The following is a 19,743-nucleotide window of genomic DNA, read 5'->3' as shown; positions in this document are numbered from 1 at the left end:
TCCCCACTGCATAGGAGCTGATACAGATACCTAAAGCAACAGAGGTCAACATAAGAAGGGGATCAGGAACTAGTGAAAAGATCAGGTAGAGATGAATCAACTTGAGTTGTACCCATTTATACATGAAAGCAATGCTAGGAATCTCTCTTTATAGCTATCCTTATCTCAACTAGCAAAAACACCATGTCTTTCTTAAAAAAAAAAAAAAACAACAAAATACTAAAACTATTAAGAAGAAACCTAATTATTAGTACCAATTTTTTAAAAGAAATTTACAACTATAAAAGTGGTGCTGTTGTATTGAGATGAGGATTGATAACCTACACTTGCTTGCTTTTTTGTAACAGCTGTCCCTCCTACATATGAAGAAGGCAAAAAGATATAAATTTTTAAAAATTTCTCCTCAGTGGTCCATTTCTGAATACTCTATCCTGAGATTCTCAGTTACAGGCACTAGGAAGTTTAATAGGTATTATTTTTCTCAAATAATTATCCAATGATGAATTCAGAGTATTAATGTGAAAACACTGATTAAACTGTTTAGCTATTATGCCCATCCCTAGTTGAACTTTGATATTTACCCAAAGAACTTTTCCTAACTAGCTTCCCAGCAATGCACAGAAATTCAGACACACTCAATGTTAATGACAGCAGGGTTCCAAGAAACAAGACAGTGGTGGAGCACTTCTAGATATACAAGGTCAGAATCAACCAGCATGTTCCTCTCCATCAGTGTCATTCTCACGTTATGGGTTTCCACTGTTGGAGGAGAAGGTAAGTGGAAACCACATTTGAGTATTTGCTTTTTTTACTCAAATGTGCTCATTAGTTGTATGTAAGCATATTTTTAAACCAAAAAGGGCATCAATTTGAATTAGGAATCATAGTATTTATCTATTTTAATGGAAAAAAGGTAAATTGAATTATGTTTCCTTCCTTCTCTAAATTCCAAAGTGTAAAATGCTACTATATATAAAATTTGAAAATAAATATAAAATATTAAGAAATATATATATAAACATTGAAAGTGACAATGTAAAATACTAGTGTAACTCTACATAATTTCTGCATGAAACCGATAAGAAAACATTCCCTGAAACATGAGATATCTTCAGAATGTTCATAGGTTGGTTAATTTAAAATGTGAAACACATTAAAATGAGGAATTTCCCATTCCAATATAATCACACCAAACACTGAATTATTTCTTAATAAAACAGGTAGAAAGATAGAGTGTATTCTTCTTTTTGAAAGTAAACCCGAAATTGTCAATGCATCACTTTTTGTACGAGTGTGGAATGTGAAAAGAAATCATGTTACCTGTTTTTTAACATCAGAAACAGCCTTACAGTGTATTAACACTCTTTTTATTTTATAAAGAGACCATATGAAAAGAATTGGAAGCAGAACATTTACCAAGGTATAGGAGTCTGGCTAAACTGTATAAATGGAATTTCAATCACTGTGCTTTACTCTGATTTTCAGGAAGGATTTATTTTGCTGTTTTGTTGCTTTACTAATTGTGGACATCATTGATGTTTTATTTGTTCAGTTTCTCTTCAGTTCTGACCTAAGAGCACAAACAGGAAAAATTCAAATTCTTTTATTTAAGATCCACCCTTATACAAGTTGTAAAACATATTGCTAAGGACTTCAAACTCATTTTATTTTGTTGCCCCTTTAAGGTTGATTTGTAATCCCAGGAAATCAGTCACCTAGTGAGAGAACCAATTTCCCTCCAATGACAGACACTACTTAGCTTCAATTAGAAATACTGAGGACTCTGATTAGCCTGCAGGGAGGCAGAGACTTTCACAGTCCCTCACTGGCAGAGCTGGATTTGAGATATTTAAATCAATATTTCAGACATAGATTAAGAAACTCAAATATGTTAGAGATGGTATTAAAAGGAGATTTCTAAATAGAGAAAAAGCAGAAGAAAATGATAAAAACTGGAGAACACTATGTGGTCATTCTGTCCACGATAAAAGAAGCCCAACCTTCACTTTCCTGGAGAAGCTTCAGTGAAACTCTATCTAAAAGTTGCAGAAGTGGTAAAAGTCCTGTGACTGTGTACTGACATCTGTTGGGTGCCTGTTAACACTGCTAAATAGTGGAAGCAACATAGTAAAGTAATATTTTTGTATACATAGAAAACTCTTCATGGTTTAAGTAGGAAAATAGTTGTTTACTATGTGTCACCCTGAATAAGGAAGCTGGGATGATGAAAACTCCAAGCAAGCATCAGTGCCAATTATAGTGTCCTAAAAACGGGCCTAAAATACATTATAATGTCCTAAAATACATTGCTTGGTTGCATGCGTGTGTATTCCCATAAGAAATGTATTCATGAGGTGCCTCAGAATATAGAGTTGATAGAAATAATGACCTACACTTTGAAGTGGGAGCTTGGAGACCTGTCAAGGGAAATAAATGTACATAACTAGCACCACTGGGGATGCACTCAAGAATATTGGATGAATGTTGGGAAATGCATTTTGAACAATGAGTAGAATATAATTGGAAGATAGAAATCATGTTATTCTGGATTGAGAATAATATGTATGTATAATACATAAAATCCAGTATTGCAATTTAAGAGACAGGACAAATGGGTATTTGAAAAATAGCTGTAATAGGTAATAAACCACAGAGGTCTAGACCCCAAAAACATCCTCAAAACTATCTAATGTCAAATTTAAGCTGCTAGATAAACAACTGCAGATTTCACAAGGTTAAATACCACAGGAATTAATAGTTTCAAATATTGTGCAATGTTGGACCTTACCTGCAGATATGTGAAAAAGAATGATTTCCCAGATTTGTGAGCTGAGTATGTACAAACTGTTTTCCAAAGAAAAGGGGAAATAAAACCTTTTCTTATGCAGTAGTTACATATGAAGGCAATATCTTGAGTTTCCAAAGAAAAACTGTTGTTGAAAAAAACAGTACTACAAACCTGGAGCATATAAGCTATCTAATTAAACCAAAATTTTTAATGCTAATGACATTGAAGATGGGAAAGCTTTGCATTGGGGGCTAAAGAATGGGAAATGCCATTGCTTTCCACTTAACTTATCTGTAAATGTACCTGTTCTAAAAACCAAAGTCTAGTGACATATACAAAGATACATACAAAAACGAGTACAAAGGTATAATGGTTTTAAACATTTTGTAAATTGTCCTGACAGATCTTTCACCACAATGCATGTATAACACATGTATACATTCATCCATATACCTTATGCTACAGAAAATGTTCTCATGAATAAAAGTTCATCATAATTTAGCTGCAGTTTTATCTTGATGGATTGTTCTTAGTGATTCTTTGTATTCTAAGTATTTTAAATAAAATTGCATTGACCATGTAACCACAAAAAATCAAAATGATGGCATTAATAAAAATATTAGTGATTCCACATCTCTAATGTACTGCAAAACATAGAACACTATGGGAAGGGAACCAGGAAGTAGCAAAGAGATCTGGCAGAGGTGAACCGATGTGGGTTGCAATGCACAAGCACATGGAAGGAACACTAGGAATCTCTCTGTATAGCTATCTTTACTTCAAACTAGCAAAATGCTATGTCTTATTATCTCTTATGTTTTCTCTTCAAAAAAATCAGAGAACAAGAGGGAGGAACAGGTTCTGCCCTGTGGGGGTGGGGAGAGGTGGCACAATGTATACACATGTAAGTAAATGTAAAATTGATAAAATAAAAGAAAGAAAAAAATAGAGCAGAAAAATTCTGGTAGGTATATCTATGGTTGTCAGTTGAAAGAACAAAGGAAGTGCATTGAAAGGTAAGCACAACCCTATCTGCCCACCACCACATACTACATATGTCTTGCTTCTTGACTCTTTTCTTCTTGAAGACACGCCTGCCAAAAAGGTCATATTACATATTACTTAAAAATGTTAATTTCATATTTATGTAAAATTATGTTCTCAAATACACATGTACTCTTTTAGTGTATATTAATTGTGTAAAATAGGCTGCATTTGGACACTTTCATACATGTATGTGAGGTACATGAAGGCATGCTAGAAGGCATTTGAGTTACATGCATTTAAGATAAATAAGAGGAAAAAGATCATCAATGAGGTGATTAAATGATTGCGTGATTCACTAATGCAGACCAACATTTACTTCTTCGGATTTGTTCTACTTTTCCCAGTGGGACTTTGTGATTTTCCACAAATAAACCATGGAATTCTGTATGATGAGAAGAAATATAAGCCATCTTTCCCAGTTTCTACTGGGAAATTTTTCTACTACTCCTGTGAATACAATTTTGTTTCTCCCTCAAAATCCTTATGGACTCAAATAACATGCACAGAAGAAGGATGGTCACCAACACCAAAGTGTCTCAGTGAGTACATGCCCCAGGAGATTCAGTGAAAAGAGAACTAATAAGAGAGCATCACGGGGTCTCCACAGTCATGGGCACAGGGACTAAAAGAGCTAGCAATGCAGGAACTAGCAGTCGTGTTTCTGAGGTGTCTTGTCTGAAAATCAATGTAGAATAGTATAAATATTTCAACTTGAAATACAGTCTGGCAGTGCTCTGCATACTGAAATATACTAATTTCAAAAAGTGATGATGGATATATTTCATGACTAACAGTTCTTTGCAAACATTGATTTTGTAGTAACCATGTTTTTCATTTGAAAGAAAAGTCATTTTACATATGCATTCTGTTTTGAATTAACCACACCCTCAACTATTCCATGAGAAGGTTTTTCACTTTTATATTTTCCATAAATCACTTCTTTCATCCTTAATATTTTTATCTATATAAATAGTTCAATGAAAGTATGGAGCAGATCCAGGTGCATCAAAAGAGAAAAAGAGTGGGAGATAAAAAAGATTAGCCAATGAAATAGTGAGAGTTATCACCTCCACTTAAAAATATTTATGAGAAATAAAAGAAAAATTGGTATTTAAGACAGTTTTGTATTTAAAAGAATTTATAAATATCAACTATTATATTGTAAAAACCATACAACAGCAGCATGAAATACTAATCTCGATTCAAATGTAAGAGTAAATCAAATATAGCAGCATGAACTAACTTCATTTAAAACTTTTATATTTGAGATTAGTTTCAAAAAGTCGCTAGTTTTTAAAATGAAATTTTTCCTTTCTTATACTATGTTGATATGGCACACTGATCATATTCTTTGGTTCTTAGGAATGTGTTTTTTTCCTTCTGTGGAAAATGGTCATTCTCTATCTTCAGGAAAAACACACCTAGAAGGAGACACTGTACTAATTCTTTGCAATCGTGGCTACAGCCTTCAAAACAATGAGAAAACCATCTCATGTACAGAAAGGGGATGGTCCACTCCTCCCATGTGCATTTCTACCAGTGAGTGTCCTCTACATCCTGCTGTCATCTAGATTTTTAAAAAAGAATTCTATTAACAGGGGTAAAAACAGGTTTGGCACTTGCTGCCATCATTAGACATTTGATATTTAGTTCCAATTGCGTCTAAGTGGGTATGCAAATAACATAGCTTTCTATCTATGTAATTGAAATGCATGTTCTAAATAGAAGTACTACACGAGATTTTGAGGTCAGCTCCTTTATGTTTAAGTCACACAATTTATCATCTACATTGCTAAGTTAGTTGTCAATAAATGATCACAAAACTAAAATATGAAAGTGAAAAGCCTCAATTCATTTTAAAATGTCTGACAGTTTTTAATATTTTCAGTTAGCTGTGGGTATGTGAGTTTGTTACTGCAATATGTAGTCTGTCCCACTGGTCTGATGTCACACTTTATGGCAGGCCATGCTGCTCAGTTATTATGACCTAGTATCAAGGGTTGGAATCAAGTATTCTGATAATTTTCAGGGATTTTCCTTTAATTCAAGACTTCCTTGGCTGTTTATTGTGGTTCCATATAAGTTTTAGGATTGTTTATCTAGTGTTTGAAGAACTCCATTGGTGTTTCTTAGGATTGTTCTTAAGTCTATGAATCCATTTTGGTAGTAGGCACACATCATAATAGAAATCTTCCAATCACTGAACATGAGAGATATGTTCATTTGTGTGTGTGTATATTCTTCAATTTTTGTATTAGTCTTGCCACCCTAATGTGTGTGTTACCTCTGGTATCAGAGAGCATAGAGGCTGTACATTGACATCTTTTCTACATTAGATCATATCTTGTTCCAAAGGAGTTTTTGTCTTGCCAGGTTGCTGCTTCCTGGCCTTCTGGTTAAAGAGCTAGGCTCCTCTTGGTATTATTGCTTTCCCTATTGGATCCTGGTATCACTCTTCAGCGTGTTCTACTCCAGTGCTCCATCCAAGGTACAGGGGAGTTCAATACAGAACTCAAATAGACACAATGAAGTGCTACTTCTCGAACCCTAAATTCCTAGCCAGACTGAATTTTCTAGTCTGTAGAGCCTAATATGACCAACATTTTTAGTTTCACTTTCTTAGCCAGCTTATTTAGATCAACTGTGGCTAAACTACATCTATATTTCAACAAAGTAGTTTCACTATGAACTTTCTGAAGTTCTCACTGACATGATAATTGATCAATTGCATGTTTTATTTGCTTGTTATTTCATTAAATAACCTTATCTAATTATTAGACATAGGACTTTCTTCTCAGGCCTGCTTCATTTTTTATTTGTGTCATCAAATAGTTTACTATTTTAGGGGAAACACAACTGGAATGACACAAAGGATGATGAAAGTGAATCTACACTAAGACAGATCATTCAAAGAGAATACTTTGTGCCAGGTTGAATTTAGTAAGATAGAATTTATCAGTGGTAATTCTCAGATGCTGAGCTTGGTTCAAAGAAATGATCTGCTTAGTTCAGACAGATTCACAACAGCAACAAAAACAAGTGAATATTTTAATGAATTTTAGAATCAGTGTGAATCAATGCTGTGCTGGAACCACACAGTTAATAATTAGACCATGAGCTATGTTGGGAGGAGTGTAAGAAGTAGAATGAAGCTGTTGTAAGGACTCCTGAACTTTGCTGATCAGACCCTCTGTGGAATACTGTTCTGTGTCTATTTACCAACTTGTTTCCACACAAGATAGAAGAGTAGCAAGGTGGCTCAAACCTGTTGTAATAATATCAACTTGTAGCTATGTTTTTTCTGCACTTTTGAAAAGACATCTTAGTGGATTGATTCATTTCAGCAATGTTCTATGAAACATGGTAATGGAATAGATAACCTCATTTATTATGCATTTTACACTACGTTTCAGTTCTCTGCTCTATAATTGAATGGGTGTTTTAACGTATTTGTTGAAAAAAAGTCATTTCTTGTAATCTAAATGCTCAAACTTATTGTTAAATGGCACACATACAGACATAGCATGAGGAAATTCATAAAATAGCAAATGTTCTAAATCTTTAAAAAATAAAAAATATAGTTTGAAAGCCAGGTATTGGTGGCTAAATTTTGTAATCCTAGCTACTTGGGAGGCTGAGATATAAACGATCATATTTAAGGTCAGCCTAAGCAGATAGGCTTCTCCAAAAATAACCAAAGAAAATGGACTGGAAGTGTGGTATGGAAAAATGTAAATGTTAATTAAAAGGAAAGAAATGAAGTCCTAAATAAGCACTGCAATTTCAGCAGTGGAGAGTTTATGAAAGTGGGAATATATCTGTCAATACTAGAGATAGGGACCACAGATGAAGACAGTGTACCCAGAAAGGTGTCATTTGCTAGTCTTTGTTAATGAAATACATATAGTGTTAGCAAGGGATCAACACTTATAATTCATATCACCAGTGTGTAGTTTGCAAGCAAACAAAAAAGAAAATTGACAAATAAATTTAAGGATGCTGTAAAATATTTCTATGTGATTGTATGTATGTGTGCATGTGTGTGTGCACTGGTGCGTGTTTGGGTGTGTGCATATGTGTCTGTTTGCGTGTGTGCCTCAGAGTATTTGTGTGCCTCAGAGTGTGTGTGCGTGTGTGTGTCAGTATGTTAGTGCATGTGTGTCTGTTTTGTACACAGGTGTGTGTTCATGTGTTTGTGCCTTTGAATTTGACTGTGTGTGCATGTGTGTTTGTGTGTGGGCATGGGTGTCTGTGTGTGTTAGTATGTGTGTCTATGTTGAATGTGTGGCTCTGAATGTATGTGTGCATGTGTGTGTCTGTGGATATGCCTGTGTGTGCTCATGTGAGCATGCAAGTGTGTAGAATTCTTTTAGACATGTTGCATAAGATTTCCTTCATGGAAAAAAAGAAATTCTATTCTTTTATTTAAAATATTATTTATTTCTAAAGAAGCTCATGAAAAGGAAATTACTTTGAAAACCATGATATATATACCTATTATTGTAATGATGTAGCACTTAAAATGAGTGATAAGATTATTCAATACTTAAGAAAACACACAAAATACAATTATATTGTACCTCATCTTAAAATATCTTACAATATTTTAAAACACCTAATTTTCCAAATAAAGTAGAAACAAATAAATGTTTATCCTCATCTTAACTATTTGTATATCAAAAAATATTCACAGTTCACTTTTCTCCTGACCCACAGATATAACTTCAACTTCATTAGCAAAGGCCACCTTACATACCTCAGTCATATGAATTCTATACTTTGCTTGCTACGGAAACTTTAATATTATGTATATGATTATGTTTCTACTGGAAGATAATTAATTGATTAAATAATTTATCTCTGATATGACTGCTCACTAAAATAAAAGTTTTACTTATACTTGTTTTCTTGTAAGTAAAACCTTGTGACTTTCCACAAATAAAAAATGGACGTCTACATAATGAAGACAAATATAGACCATATCTTCCAGTACCTATAGGTAAAAACTTCAACTATCATTGTTATGAAGATTATGTGACACCTTTGAACTCATACTGGAATAATATTAACTGACATGCTGCAGTAAGTGAATGACTTTAGAATTACATACACATAATTCTTTCAAAGAGTAGAGAGAAAAGAGCACACAGAAGATCACAAAAAAGATTTGATGACAAAAATATTCCCAAAGGTCTATTTGTGGTGCACACCCGCAAATTACAGGTGGCTCACACCTATAATTCCAGCACTCAGGAGGTGGAGGCAAGAGGATTGCAAGTCAAGACCAGCCTGGTGAGACTCAGTGTATAAACAATGGGGAGAAGGACCAAAGGAAGTGTTGAAAGAACAAAACCACACCATTTTGTCCTTTATAATGAGTTTTTCATTAAAATCAGAAAAAATTGGAAATAGAGACTTCCTGAGAATAATTTCTCATTTACACAGGTTTTAATTATAAACTAAAGATAAATAACATCTTCTTAAAACAACATTTTCTAATATTTTTGGTTTTCCTTAACTTCACATTATTTATGAATGTTATGCAATCCACTTCAACACTCCAAAGATACATTATTAATTTAGCACTTCTGCCAACTTAATTTTTTTTCATTTATTATTGTCTTGCTGCTCAGGACAATGTGTTCTCAGATATGTGGAGCTTGGAATTTCTCCACCTTCACCAAGAACATATGTACAGGATCAATCTGTGAAAGTTCAGTGCTATCCTGGCTATAGTCTTCCAAATGAGGAGAAAACAATTGTGTGTACAGAGAGTGGCTGGTCCCCTCCTCCCAAATGCGTCCGTGTCAGTAAGTACACTGCTGTGAGAAGCAGATAGACTGACCTACAGTAACTATGTAGGTGTGTATAAGTGAATGCGCAGATTTCTCCATAAGTATAGAGCAAAATAAATGCACCTATCAGTAGGCATTACTCCAGAGTACACTAGAATACTATATTAAGGTCATAATAACATATACATTGAAATTGCTTAATCACTCAATGGTAAATGATAATAGAATTAAAAATAAATAGGATGGTAGCCAAGAAATTATATGACATTTGCAGTCATGTTGTTTGTCTCTGACTTTCTCTGGGATGTGTAACTGGGAGTGGATTTACTGGACATTGTGCATGCTCTACTTTAGAAGGATTTCTCTAGTGTTGTTCCCATAAACATTTATGCCCACCATTAATTCCTCTTCTCCATACTACTGTGTCCAGGTACCAACTTCTTTCCACACAAGACAGAAGTGTAGGAAAGTGGCTCAAGCTTGTTCTAATAGTGCCAACTATTAAAATTATAGTTTAGAATGATTCATTCTGAACCTTTGAAAAGACATCTCAGGGAATTAATTCATTTCGTTGATGTTCTGTAAACATCCTAATGAAATAGATAACCACATTTATTCTACATTTTACACTAGTTTTTAATTCTCTGCTCTATAATTGAATGGACGTTTGAGCTTATTTGTTAAAAATATGTCACTTCCTGTAATCCCAAGACTGAAAGTTTCTCAAGACATAGTTATTGTTACATTTAACGTACTGACACAAAATGATGCAATTCATGAAATATAAGGGTAAATTGAAAATATTCTAAGTCTTAAAAAAAGAGAGAGACCATTTGTGAGTCGGGTGTTGGTGTCTATAATTTATAATCCTAACTACTCCAGAGGCTAAGATTTGGAGAGATCATGGTTGAGGCCAGACTGGGCACATAGCTCACAAGATCCCATCTCCAAAATAACCAGATAAAGAAAATGGACTGGAGGTGTGACTTAAGCAGTAGAGTACCTACTTTGAATGTGTGAAGTCCTGAGTTAATATCCCAGTCCCACCAAAAAAACAGTGGTGTGGGAAAATGTAAATGTTAATTAAAAGGAAAGAAACTAAGTCCTAAATAAGCACTGTGATTTCAACAGTGGAAACTTCATGAAAGTGAAAATGGAACTGTTAATTATAAGGATAGAGACTACAGCCCAAGAGAGTGTACCCAGAATGATGTCGTTCTTTACTCTTGTTAATGAAATACATGTAGTGTGAGCAATGTACACACTAAAAAATACATTTACATTGTCTACATTTATAATTCATATCACCAGTCTGTAGGAACTTTTTGAAAAAAAATTTGTAATCAAACAAAAAGTAAAATTGGTAAATAAATGTAAGGATGCTGTACAATATTTGTGTGAGAATGTGTGTGCGTGCATGTGTGTCTGTGCCCGTGTGTGTGCCTATGTGCACACAAGGTGTAGGTGAATTCATCAGACATGTTTCTTAAGGTTTCCTAAAATAGAATAGTACTTTATGGAAAAAAGAAATTTTATTCTGATATTTAAAATGCTATTTTCTGCTAAAGATGCTCATGAAAAGGAAAATTGTTTGAAAAACATGATTTGTATACCTGTCCTTATAATAATGTAGCACTTAAAATGAGTGTTAAAATTATTCAATACATAAGAATAACACATAAAATATAAATATATTGTACCTCATCTTAAAATATTTTACAATATTTTTAAATACTTAAATTTTTAATTAAAACCAGAAACGAATGTTTATCAAATCTTAACTATTTGGATATCAACAAATATTTATAGTTCAAGTCCCTGGTGACCCACAAGATATAATTTCAACTTCTTTATCAAAGTTTCCCTTATATACCTCAATCATCTGAATTCTATTCTTGTTATGGAAACCTTAATACTGTGTGTATGACTATGTTTATACTGGAAGATAATTAATTGATGAAATAATTTATCTCTGATATGACTGCTCACTAGAATAAAATTTTTACTTACAATTTTTTCTTGCAAGTGAAACCTTGTGATTATAGAAAACTAAAACATGGACGTCTATATTATGAAAACAGATATAGGCCATACCTGTCCGGACATACAGGAACAAAATACATCTATTATTGTGATTACAATTATGTGACTGCTTCAAACACATACTGGGATTATATTTACTGCACTAAAGAAGGATGGGTGCCAGCAGTGCAATGCCACAGTAAGTAAATGACTTTAGATTACCTACATCTAGTTCTCTCAAAGGGTGGAGAGAGAAGATCACATAAATGATTACAAATAAGTCTTGAATGACAGAAATAGTGCTAAAGGCCAGTTGTGGTGGTGCACACCTGTCATTCCAGCACTCAGTAGGTAGAGGCAAGAGGATTGTGAGTCTGAGGCAGCTGATGAGACCAGTCTATAAAACATGGGGAGAGGAACAAAAGGAAGAGTTGTAGGAACAAAACTACCCGTTTTTGTCCTTTATAATGTGTTCTTCATTAAAATTATATTAAAGGTGAAGATAAGAGATAAGAATAATTTATCATTTACACATACTTTAATTATAAACCTAAAAATAAATAGCATCTTTTAAAATAAAACATTTGGTAATAGTTTTAGTTTTTCTTAATTTACATTATTTTTTAATTCTATGCAATCCATTTAAATATTCTAAAGATACATTTGTAATTTAACATTTTGACCAAATTAATGTTTTATTTTCTCTCTTTTTTTTCATTTGTCATTGGTTTGTTCTTTAGGAGGATGTGTTTTCAATTATGTGGAAAATGGAATTTCTCCATCTTCATCAAGAAAATATGTACAGGATCAATCCATAAAAGTTCAGTGCTATCCTGGCTACAGTCTTCCAAACAAGGAGAACACAATTGTGTGTACAGAGAGTGGCTGGTCCCCTCCTCCCAAATGCATCCCTGTCAGTAAGTACACTGCTGTGAGAAGCAGATACACTGACCTACAGGAACTGTGTAAGGTGTTTGTAAGTGAATATACAGATTTTTCCATAAATGCACCTATCAATAGTCATTACTCCAGAGTACAATTGAATACTGTATTAAAGTCATAATAACATATACATTGAAATTGCTTAATCATTCAATGGTAAATGGTAATAGAATTAAAAATAAATAGCATGGTAGCCAAGAATATCACTCATCTGTCCATTAAATGATATGACATTTTACAATCATGCTGTTTGTCTCTGAATATCTCTGGGACATGTAACTGGGAGTAGATTTCCTAGACATTGTGCATGCTCTACTTTAGAAGGATTTTTCTAGTGCTGTCCCCTTACACATTTATGTTCACAGTTCATTCCTTTTCTCCATACTTGCTAATGACATCACACTTAAATATTTACAAAATGAATGGCTATAAAATGTTACAGCACTGCAGTGTTAACATACATCTTTTGTTATTAATCAGGTTTAGCACCTACAGCCATAAGTTAATTGGAAGTCACTTGTTTTAATCTGAAATGTGGTTTGATGTTTTTCTTAAAATCTTTTTGGAGATTTTGGTATTTGTTATGGAAATCAGTAATTCTAAGTGTTAACATGGTTCAGTTACATCATTTCAAATGTGTTTTCCACTTCATGGCTTGCATTTTTATTTATTACACAAAGTAGTTGCTCCTATACTATGAAATTATCAATTGTTTTGAAATAATGTTTTTATTCTTTTTAAAATAATACTTCTGGAATCTAGAGTCATTATACCTTTTATTCTAAAAGTCATAATATTTTGTCTTTCTTTTTCATAGCTTTAATTACTCAGATTATATTTTTATACATAATAATAACCAATTTTTATAAAAAGTATGGGAAGTCCCACATATCCATTATCTAATATGCATCTGAATCATATACCATGAGTCTCTATGCCATAACTGTTACTCTGTGTACTCTAGTTTGCAATATTTAGTAAATAATTTTTCAATTCATATCATAAAATCCTCTATCACAGTTGGAGTAAATTTATGAGTATGGTATCTAATCAGGAGTTTTCACCCTAATTTTTTTTGTTAATAGAATCATTTTGGGGAAGGCTGGGCTGTGATCTTCCATATACTTAGGTCACTTTATCAAGTTCCATTGTTTAGATTATGATGGAAATCATGTTGGATCCTTAAAATAGTTTATAGAGAATCCACAACTTTATGATGTTCAGCATTCTTACTTTGGGTGGGGTATATTTCTAATTTTTAGCTATTTTTAAGGCCTGCCAATTGAGTATTACTACAAATTTTTGCTGACAAGAAGCTTTTGGTTTGGTGAGCTCTATTTTTTGTAGTGAAAATGTTTAATAATTATAAGCAGGATGATTGCAAACCAAGAATGATGCCATGTAATCTCTTTATTCTGACATCTTTTTGCAATTTCTCAATTTATCTTGCATTTTTAGAACTTGTAATATTTACTGCACAAAAGAAGAAATGCCCATGAAGGCTTTTCTGATTCACAGGGTTCCAAGTGACCAAAAGTCTGTAGGGGTTCTCGTGAAGGATGGGAAAGAGATTTAAGGATTTGAACACTTTATCTTTTATTCCTCAACATTGAAATTTATTAAAAACAGTCACATACTTCATGATAGATTATCTACTGATATTCAATGACCCTTTAACTATATTTGGAATTTTATTCATCGACTGGCTACTCAAAATGCATAGTGGGTAGACATACTTTCTTTTTCTTTCTATTCAGACAATTCCTGTGTGAATCCACCCAGAGTGAAAAACGCTACTACAATATCAAGACAGATGGACAAATATCCATCTGGTGAGAGAGTACGTTATGAGTGTAAACAACCCTTAGAAATATTTGGGGAAACAGAGGTGATGTGTCTAAATGGCACATGGAGCGAACCACCTCAATGCAAAGGTAAACTATGATCTTCTACAATTTTTGTTAGAGAAGCTAATTAGCATAAAATATGGTGATAAAAATAAACTGGAGTAATTCTTGTCAAAAATGTTTTTGAATGCAAATAAAATGGTATAGCTTAAGGTTTTATTCTCTTTGTGGATTCATCCAGGAAAAATTGTGCATTTTTTTCAAGATAGATTCGGCCAGATTGAAGGGAAAAAGGAACCAAGGGAAGTTCTTCATCTTACTAGTGAAGGCGTTGTTATTTTCTGAGGAATAAGTATATAAAAATACATTATGTACATTTGACAGCCCTAATTTGATGTAGAGCTTGAGATGTGGACTATGTAGTAGAAGATCAATCACAGAATTTGATATAACTTTTGGCATCTTCAGTATATAGAGTATATTGAAGGTATGTGACTGCTGAGATCATCCACTGAATTTCTGTATTGATAAAAATAAGCATGGGTATGTAGTCATGAGGACTCCAATATGGAGATCTCAGGAAATAAGGAAAATTAACAATGGATATAATACTATCCATTTCCAATTTTAATATTAATTTTCACCTGGCATTTTTGTACCTATTTTGTTGTTGTTGAAGAGAATTTGATAATGACTGCAGATAGTTAGGTCTTATTTACCAATCCATCTTGCTATTCTTAATCTTTTAATTGATGTATTTATACCTTTTACATTCATGTAATTATCAATAAGATAAGGTTGTATGTCTTTTTATTTGTTTGTATTTGTTTTCTCTGTTTCTTGGTCCTGTTTGTCTTTTCCTCTTTTTTTGTTAGGGGATTATTATGAAAGAATTATATTTAGATTTATCTTTAGTGTTTCTGAATGTATCTCTCTGATAGGTTCTCTATCCACAATTTTTACAGTATTTGATCTAGGTATTAATACTACTCTCTACTACTGTTAGCAATTTATACATCAATTTACATATTTACATATGGAAATCTGCTTAAATCCATTTACCCTTCCCACATTGTAAACTAAAATACCTTTAGTATTTCCTGTATGTACATTGAGCATCATTATCAAATGGTGAAATTTTCCCTCAAATATCACACATAGTTGAGCAAACTCATGAGAAGAAACACAGTCTGTTATGGCATATACCATTATTTTTATCAATTACATCATTTTTTCTCATTCATGAAGTCTCAAAACCTACTGGTATCTTTTTATTTTTATTTACAGAATTCCTTTAGGTATACAAATGGTAACTCTGCTCTGAAGCAGTCTACTAAAGAAGTAAAGGGAAAGCAGGGAAACAGAGGGGAATAACAGAATAATTAAGAGGTGAATATGATCAAAGTCATAATATAATGAAACTCCTTATTATGTACAATTTATGTATACCAATGTAGTAATATAAATTGAATAAAGGTAACTGCTGAAGACAAATTCTCTTAGTCTGCTTTTGTCTGAGAATGCTTTCATTTACACCTTTATTCTTTGAGGCCTCTATGGTCATTGATATAAAACCAACTTCCATTTGATTCTTGTTCTCCGTTAGGTAAGCATAGTTTTATGTTGCTGATTCAAGACATTTTTGCTTCTGGCTATGAGACAGAAAAGGGATGTGAGTTCTTGCCACCCCAATGCATGGACTGCCTCTGGTAACAGAAATTATAGAGGCTGGATATTGATGTCTTTTCTAGATGAGGTCATATCTTATTGAGAAAAGGTTTTGTCTTGCTATGTTGCTGCTTCCTGGCCCTCTGGTTAAAGAGATAGTCTCCTCTTGGTATTTCTTTTTTATTGGATCCTGATGTCACTCCTCAGTATGTTCTTCTCTAGTGCTCCATCCAGGATACAGAGGAGTTCAGAAGAGAAAACGTGCTATATCTTGACTCTTGAAGTTCCTAGACAGACTGATTTTTTTTTCCAAGAATTATAGTTTCTTAAAAAATAATATGTCCATATTTTTAGTTGCTTACTAAACTGAAATAAAGGTAGAATTGTTTTTTGTTCATCTACACCACATAAGAAAGCCAACAATTCTCCATTATATTTTCTGAATTTATAATATATTGATTAGAGACACAATAAATCCAACAATATGTTATATGTAAGAACTTCACACTTTATGACAGGTATCTATCTGTTCAGCATTTGTTTGTTAAGCCAATGTTAACACTCAGACTTTGCAGAGCAAACATATTCATTGTTTTACATGTGTCTTCAGTGAGGTGAAACGATGAACTTAAAAGTGTAACTCCCCACTTATATGTTTGGAATTTCTTCAACCAATCATTTCTATAACCAGAAATCACAAAAGTGCTAATATTGTATAGAGCACTGTATTTGTATTGACTTTGCATTAGCCTGTGCGTTGAATTGGTCTCTCGATAAATTAAATGATGCTTTTCAGATTCTGTGGGAAAATGTGGATCTCCTCCACCTATTGACAATGGAGACATTACTTCATTCCCATTGCCTGAATATGCACAACACTCTTTGGTTGAATATCAATGCCAGTCCTTGTATCAACTTCAGGGAAACAAGAAAATAACATGTAGAAATGGAGAGTGGTCAGAACCACCCAAATGTTTAAGTAAGTACATCAATAAATTCAGGGATCCTGAGAAGATAATTGTAATGATTAGATATTCTACTGTTCATAGAACATTTACAGATTAACCAACAACTGTTTTGCTGAATGCCTGAATAACAAGTATTAATGATTTTAGAATTCTTTTTATTTAAAAGTATTTCACTGACAAAATTACATGTATTCATGTTATAACAAGATTACAATTCTTAAATTACACTTTATTGTTAAATTTGTAGTTAAAATATATTGAAAATATATATTTTCTTTTCTTTATTTATTTTTTTTCTCAGTGGGACAGGAGTTTGAACTCAGGGCCACCTGAATACTAGGCATGCACACTACCACTTCATCCATTCCACCAGCAACTGATTGTCCATACAAATGGAGGGTCACTGTAATAGTTCCATATATACAGACACTATGCACTGATCAAATCCAACCTCTTTTCATCCATCTTTGTCCCATACAAGCCATGCCCAAAGTCTACTCTCTATATTCACATTGACATTTTTTAATCTTCTCTATATGAGAAAGAACACATGAGACTTGTATTTCTATGTCTGGATTATTTCACAATGTCATTTAATTCCACTCTTTTCACTATAAATGACAAGATTTGGGTCTTTTTAATGAGTAGAAAATATTCTGTTATATGAACATACCACATTGTCTCTATTATTTCATTTATTGATGGACATCTAGACTGATGCCATGTCTTAGCTTTTGTGAAGAGTGCTGCAGAAGACATGGTGGTGACGATTATGGTACACCACTTCACTTCTTTGCATACATCCCCAGAAGAGGGACATAATCATATGTGGTAGATATTGTTTTACATTTTTGAGGAATCTCCATATTGTTCTCCATAATAGCAATACTAAGTTATACACTCTCCAACAGAGTATAAGTTCCCTTTTTTCTATGAACTCATGAACACTTGACACTTTTAGAGTTTTTTGTTTGTTTGTTTGTTTTATAATAGCCACCCTGAATGGGTAGTACAATGTCTCTTGTGGTTTTGATTTACAGTTCCACAATGGCTAATGATGCTAAGGAGTTTTCATATATTTTTTGGCTATTTGTATTTCTGCTTTGTAAATTTTTCTACTGAGATTATTTTCCCTATTTTTAGTTGGTTAACTGCCTTTTTGTTACACACTTTGAATTCTTCCTATATTCTAGATATTGACACTGTATTACCTTAGGTAACATGGACATTTTAACAATAATTCTTCCAACCCATGGATATGGGCGAACCCTCCATTTTTTGTCTCTTCAGTTTCCTTCAAGTTTTTGTGATTTTCGTGGTACAGCATTTTCAATCCTTTTGCTGAATTTATTGTTAGATTTGATTTTTGGAACTATTGGGAATGAAATTGCTTTCACTAATTCCCAGCAAACTGGTTATTGCTATCTAGAAAAGCACTGATTATTCTCTGATGATATGATATTTTGCTACTATTCTAATTTTGTTTCCAGTTCTTCTATTTTGATAGGGTTTTCTATACATAGAGTCACATCATCTCCAAACAGGGACAATTTCATTCCCCACTTCCTAATTGCTCTAGAATAATGCTAGTTCAGCTATTCTGTCATTGAACAAGCTTTCTGTGCCCATACCTTTTTTCTCTTTTCCTTTGGGTATATTGAAAATGAAGAAATCTATTTGTTCAGTGGTGCTCCAAAATACTTTAATGCTGTCGTCTCTCTCTTTTCTCTTTACTCTCTCTCTCTCTTTTTCTCTGTGTATGCCTGAGACATTTAAAAATATCTGTTTTCAGGTTCATATATTCTTTCTTGCACTTAATCTAGTGTTGTTGACAGTATCACCTGAATGCTTATTCATCTTGTTGAGCTTTTATTTCCAAAGTTTCTCTTTGATTCTCTTTCAAACTCTATATCTTTCATGAGTTTCTCATTCATAACCTCTACTGTCTTCTTTTACTTGTTTTTCTTTGTTGTCTTGGAAATCATTTACAATTAAAAATCATTCTTTTAAATACCTCAACATTTCATCTACTTCAGTATCTTTGAATTGAGTTACTAGAGAGGTGTCCTAATGTCTTAATTTTTCATGTTCTTGTATTTCTGCATCAACATTCACATATCTGTTGAATCAGTTATCTCTGCCACATTGGTGTAACTTCCTTAGTAAGAAGCTTTCTCCTGAAGATATGTCTTGGAGTGTCAATTTGTTATGCAATGTGAGAGTTGTTTCCAGGTAGGCACCACAGTGTAACCTCTTATGCCTTCTTTGCCGGTAACTAAAGCCTTTGGATACAATGCGTACCACTCTCTCCCTGGTCTCAGGCCCTGGCAGGCCCCCAGTGCTGAAAGACCTGAAATATTTGTCCTCTGACTGGTCATGTGAGTGAGATAAGGTGTTGCATGAGAACAGGTAGGGGTAGGAATGACTGCACCTCTACTGGGACATTCATCCTGAGACTTCACAGTAGTGCATGGTCAGATGTGTTATAGGGAAGTAAGGCAGTAGGAACTGCAATGGTGATGCAATAGCAGGAACTAGACCTTCTCCCTGATGCTTTTGTGTTAGTGTGCCCTCAAGCATCATATGATATCTACAGCATGAGCTTTTTCCCAGTTTCTTCAAGTGGACAATGTATTGATCTGATAATTTATAATTATAAAATTATA

At 33.4% G+C, this 19,743-nt stretch overlaps 1 protein-coding gene across 12 annotated transcripts in view; it reads left to right on the top strand.

The window, feature by feature from the left end:
* The first annotated feature begins 612 nt into the window (after window positions 1-612).
* LOC109689618 (complement factor H-related protein 1-like) overlaps window positions 613-19,743 on the top strand; it is a 34,298-nt gene continuing 15,167 nt past the window's right edge. For 5 of the 12 annotated variants that reach the window (XM_074048741.1, XM_074048738.1, XM_074048737.1 and 2 more), the window contains exons 1-8: window positions 613-774; window positions 4,180-4,374; window positions 5,198-5,374; window positions 9,469-9,645; window positions 11,657-11,851; window positions 12,393-12,569; window positions 14,352-14,528; window positions 16,906-17,088. In XM_074048741.1, the coding sequence (XP_073904842.1) occupies window positions 639-774; window positions 4,180-4,374; window positions 5,198-5,374; window positions 9,469-9,645; window positions 11,657-11,851; window positions 12,393-12,569; window positions 14,352-14,528; window positions 16,906-17,088 (1,417 nt within the window). In that variant the 5' untranslated portion in view covers window positions 613-638. Of the gene's footprint in view, window positions 775-4,179; window positions 4,375-5,197; window positions 5,375-9,468; window positions 9,646-11,656; window positions 11,852-12,392; window positions 12,570-14,351; window positions 14,529-14,682; window positions 15,718-16,905; window positions 17,089-19,743 lie in introns of those variants that run through there. The other 7 variants (XM_074048742.1, XM_074048740.1, XM_074048744.1 and 4 more) reach the window with 6 other exon arrangements.

The sequence above is a fragment of the Castor canadensis genome, chromosome 11 (assembly GCF_047511655.1).
Source record: "Castor canadensis chromosome 11, mCasCan1.hap1v2, whole genome shotgun sequence".
NCBI lineage: Eukaryota > Metazoa > Chordata > Mammalia > Rodentia > Castoridae > Castor > Castor canadensis.
The sequence above is the reverse complement of the archived record's forward strand: the minus strand, read 5'-3'. Positions and strand labels throughout refer to the sequence as shown.